The following is a 5,182-nucleotide window of genomic DNA, read 5'->3' as shown; positions in this document are numbered from 1 at the left end:
TGGTGCGCACCTGTAATCCCAGCTACTTGGGAGGCTGAGGCAGGAGAATCGCTTGAACCCAGGAGGCTGAGGTTGCAGTGAGCTGCAGTTGCGCCGTTGCACTCCAACCTGGGCAACAAGAGCGAAACTCCGTCTCAAAAAAAAAAAAAAAAAGAAAAGAAGAAAAGAGACAGGGTCTTAGTCCATTGACTAGGCTGGCCTTGAACTCCTAGGCTCAAGCCATCCTCCTGCCTCAGCCTATCGAGTAGCTGGGACTACAGGCATGCACCACTGTGCCTGGCACACATTCACTTTTGTAAATATAATGTATGAATTAGCATTTCACTGTGTGAAATTACCACCATTTGTTCATTGTCTATTTATGGACATTTGGTACGAGTCCCCATTTATCACATTATTTTAGTGCTTCTTAATATTTGACCGTGATTTTTGCCAGTTTGCCTGTGTGGACCAGCATTTCACCATGATTTAAATTTTTGCTTCCCTGATTACAATGGTGAGGTTGACCGTTCTTTTTCTTTTTTTTTTTTTTTCGAGAGAGTCTCACCCTATTGCCCAGGCTGGACTGTAGTGGCGCAATCTTGGCTCACTGCAACCTCCGCCTCCCAGGTCCAAGCAATTCCTCTACGTCAGCCTCCCGGGTAGCTAGGAGTACAGGTGTGTACTACCATGTGCAGCTGACATTTGTATTATTTTTTTTTTTTTGAGATGGAGTCTCACTCTGTTGCCCAGGCTGGAGTGCAGTGGTGCTATCTGGGCTTACTGCAACCTCCACCTCCCAGACTCAAGTGATTCTCCTGTCTCAGCCTCCAGAGTAACTGGGATTACAGGTGCATGCCACCACGCACAGCTAATTTTTTGTATTTTAGTAGAGACGGGGTTTCACTGTGTTGCTCAGGCTGGTCACAGACTCCTGAGCTCAGGCAATCCACCTGCCTCGACCTCCCAAAGTGCTAGGATTACAGGCCTGAGCCACCAAACCTGGCCTAACTTCTGTATATTTTTAGTAGAGATGGGGTTTCACCAAGTTGCCCAGGCTAGTCTCGAACTCCTTACCTCAAGTGATCTGCCCACCTTGGCCTCCCTAAGCGCTGGGATTACAGGTGTAAGCCACTGCACCCAGCCCTGTATACACATTTCAATACATCATGTAATATATACATATAATTTGTATTAGTCAATTAAAAAATAAGAAAATCAAAAAGAACCACTGCAAAAAAGAAAAAAGATTATGGCTTCTGAATTTCTCCCTTCAAAGTGACATACACATTTAGAGAGACTAAGAGCTTCTTCTGAATTTGGGAGGTGGAGTGACATACTTTTATTTTTATTATACGAAGTTCTGGGGTACGTGTGCAGAACGTGCGGGTTTGTTACATAGGTATACACGTGCCATGGTGGTTTGCTGCATCCATCAGCCCCGTCATCTACGTTAGGTATTTCTCCTAATGCTATCCCTCCCCCAGCCCCCCACCCCACGACAGGCTCCGGTGTGTGATGTTCCCCTCCCTGTGATCATGTGTTCTTATTGTTCAACTTCCACTTCTGAGTGAGAACGTGCAGTATTTGGTTTTCTGCTCTTGTGTTAGTTTGCTGAGAATGATGGTTTCCAGCTTCATCCATGTCCCTGCAAAGGACATGAACTCATCCTTTTTTATGACTGCATAGTATTCCATGGTGTGTATGTGCCACATTTTCTTTATCCAGTCTATAATTGACGGGCATTTGGGTTGGTTCCAATCTTTGCTATTGTGAATAGTGCTGCAATAAACATATGTGTGCATGTGACTTTGTACTGGAATGATTTCTCATCCTTTGGGTATATACCCAGTAATGGGATCGCTGGGTCAAATGGTGTTTCTTGTTCTAGATCCTTGAGGAATCGCCACACCATCTTCCACAATGGTTGAACCAATTTACACTCCCACCAACAGAGTAAAAGTGTTCTTATTTCTCCACATCCTCTCCAGCATCTGTTGTTTCCTGACTTTTTAATGATTGCCATTCTAACTGGCGTGAGATGGTATCACATTGTGGTTTTGATTTGCATTTCTCTAATGACCAGTGATGAGGAACTTTTTTTCATGTTTGTTGACTGCATACATGTCTTCTTTTGAGAAGTGTCTGTCCGTATCCTTTGCCCACTTTTTGATGGGGTTGTTTGATTTTTTTTCTTGTAAATTTGGCTAACTTCTTCATAGAGTCTGAATATTAACCCTTTGTCAGATGGATAGATTGCAAAAATTTTCTTCCATTCTGTAGGTTGCCTGTTCACTCTGATGATAGTTTCTTTTGCTGTGTGGAAGCCCTTTAGTTTAATTAGATTCCATTTGTCAATTTTGGCTTTTGTTGCCATTGCTTTTGGTGTTTTAGTCATGAAGTCTTTGCCCATTCCTGTGTCCTGAATGCTATTGCCTAGGTTTTTTTACTAGGGTTTTTATGCTTTTAGGTCTTTTTTTTTTTTTTTTTTTGAGATGGAGTCTTATTCTGTCGCCCAGGCTGGAGTGCAGTGGCATGATCTTGGCTCACTGCAACCTCCACCTCCCAGATTCACGCGATTCTCCTGCCTCAGCCTCCTGAGTAGCTGGGATTACAGGTGCACACCACCACACCCGGCTAATTTTTTGTGTATTTTTAGTAGAGACAGGGTTTCACTGTGTTGGCCAGACTGGTCTCTAACTCCTGACCTCGTGATCCGCCCGCCTCAGCCTCCCAAAGTGCTGCGATTACAGGTGTGAGCCACCGTGCCTTTAGGTCTTACGTTTAAGACTTTAATCCATCTTGAGTTAATTTTTGTATAAGGTGTAAGGAAGGGGTCCAGTTTCAGTTTTCTGCATATGGCTAGCCAGTTTTCCCAGCACCATTTATTAAGTAGGGAATCCTTTCCCCGTGCTGTTTTTGTCAGGTTTGTCAAAGATCAGATGGTTGTAGATGTGTAGTGTTATTTCTGAGGCCTCTGTTCTGTTCCATTGGTCTATATATCTGTTTTGGTACCAGTACCATGCTATTTGGGTTACTGTAGTCTTGTAATATAGTTTGAAGTCAGGTAGCGTGATGCCTCTAGCTTTGTTCTTTTTGCTTAGGATTGTCATGGCTATGCGGTCTCTTTTTTTCAGTTCCATATGAGATTTAAAGTAGTTTTTTCTAATTCTGTGAAGAAAGTCAGTGGTAGCTTGATGGGGATAGCATTGAATCTATAAATTACTTGTGGCAGTATGGCCATTTTCACAACATCAATTCTTCCTATCCATGAGCATGAAATGTTTTTCCATTTGTTTGTGTCCTCTCTTATTTCCTTGAGTAGTGGTTTGTAGTTCTCCCCCTTGTAAGTTGTATTCCTGGGTATTTTTTTCTCTTTGTAGCAATTGTGAATGAGAGTTCACTCATGATTTGGCTCTCTGTTTATTATTGGTGTATAAGAATGCTTGTGATTTTTGCACATTGATTTTGTATCCTGAGACTGCTGAAGTTGCCTTGCATCCCAGGGATGAAGCCACCTTGATCATGCTGGATAAGCTTTTTGATGTGCTGCTGGATTCGGCTTGCCAAGATTTTATTGAGGATTTTCACATCAATGTTCATCAGGGATATTGGCATGAAATTTTCTTTTTTTATTGTGTCTCTGCCAAGCTTTGGTATCAGGATGATGCTGGCCTCATAAAATGAGTTAGAGAGGATTCCCTCTTTTTCTATTGATTGGAATAGTTTCAGAAGGAATGGTACCAGCTCCTCTTTGTACCTCTGGTAGAATTCGGCTGTGAATCCATCTGGTCCTGGACTTTTTTTGGTTGGTAGGCTATTAGCTACTGCCTCAATTTCAGAACTTCTTGTTGGTCTATTCGGGGATTCAACAACTTCTTTGTTTAGACTTGGGAGGGTGTATGTGTCCAGGAATTTATCCATTTCTTCTAGATTTTCTAGTTTATTCATGTAGAGGTGTTTATAGTATTCTCTGATGGTAGTTTGTATTTCTGTGGGATCAGTGGTGATATCCCCTTTATCATTTTTTATTGCATCTATTTGATTCTTCTCTCTTTTCTTCTTTATTAGTCTGGCTAGCGGTCTATTTTGTTGATCTGTTCAAAAAACCAGCTCCTGGATTCATTGATTTTTTTGGAGGGTTTTTCATGTCTCTATCTCCTTCAGTTCTGCTCTGATCTTAGTTATTTCTTGTCTTCTGCTAGCTTTTCTAGCTTTTGAATTTGTTTGCTCTTGCTTCTCTAGTTCTTTTTTTTTTCACCAGTTGTCAAATGATCCTTTGTTGAAGTATTTTCCTTTGTGCTTAACTGGCTGCGCATTCCATAGCACCACTGTTGATGTCATCTATGATGTCATGAGGGTGGCGGCCGTCAGCATTACAGCCCACAGACTGGGCAGTCCCCAGGATCTCTTTAATGGTTCCAGAGAGTTCTCTGGCTAAGGATCGGTGCCACATCTGTCGAGCAATGTTGACAGTCTCATCATAAGTGATATTACCACTGTGTTTAATGTTCTTCTGTTTCTTTCTGTCTCTTGGTTGTTCATTGAGAGCTTTGATGATCAGGGCAGAGGCAGAAGGCACCACTTCAATCTGGGCCTGTCTGTTCTGAATGGTCAGTTTCACTGTAATCCTCAGGCCCTTCCAGTCACCCGTTGCCTTGGCAATGTCATCACCATCCTTTTTTGGAGACAGACCCCGAGGGCCGATCTTGGGGGCCAGGGCAGAAGTGGCACTGACTTCGCCTCTGGTGCACCTCAGGTATACGACTTTGATCTCACTGGGGTCGAACTTCGGCGGCATGGTGGAGGCAGCTGGTGTCGGATGAACGCGGATTCGGGACGACCGAAGAAAGTTGCACCTTGGCCTCCTCTGAGCCAAAAGCTGAGAGCTGTCTAGTTCTTTTAATTGTGATGTTAGGGTGTCGATTTCAGATCTTTCCTACTTTCTCTTGTGGGCATTTAATGCTATAAATTTCCCTGTAAACATTGCTTTAGATGTGTCCCAGAGATTCTGGTACATTGTGTCTTTGTTCTCATTGGTTTCAAAGAACTTACTTATTTCTGCCTTAATTTTGTTGTTTACCCAGTAGTCATTCAGGAGCAAGTTGTTCAGTTTCCATGTAGTTGTACGGTTTTGAGTGAGTTTCTTAAGGAGATTGCTGGCAAGATGGCCAAATAGGAACAGCTGCGGTCTGCAGCTCCC

General features: G+C 42.9%; 1 protein-coding gene across 1 annotated transcript; it reads right to left on the bottom strand.

Annotated features, from left to right (window-relative positions):
• Positions 1 to 4,282: 4,282 nt before the first annotated feature.
• Positions 4,283 to 4,830, bottom strand: LOC105477963 (large ribosomal subunit protein uL11-like). Its single transcript, XM_071100338.1, has one exon. The coding sequence runs from the start codon at positions 4,778 to 4,780 to the stop codon at positions 4,283 to 4,285; it is 498 nt and encodes a 165-aa protein (XP_070956439.1). The 5' UTR covers positions 4,781 to 4,830.
• Positions 4,831 to 5,182: the final 352 nt, after the last annotated feature.

Source organism: Macaca nemestrina, chromosome 7 (assembly GCF_043159975.1).
Source record: "Macaca nemestrina isolate mMacNem1 chromosome 7, mMacNem.hap1, whole genome shotgun sequence".
Classification (NCBI taxonomy): Eukaryota; Metazoa; Chordata; class Mammalia; order Primates; family Cercopithecidae; genus Macaca; species Macaca nemestrina.
The sequence above is the reverse complement of the archived record's forward strand: the minus strand, read 5'-3'. Positions and strand labels throughout refer to the sequence as shown.

What these genes read in the sequence shown, in the direction of transcription:
- LOC105477963 (XM_071100338.1), bottom strand. Translation starts at nt 4,780, where the DNA reads ATGCCGCCGAAGTTCGACCCCAGTGAGATCAAAGTCGTATACCTGAGG.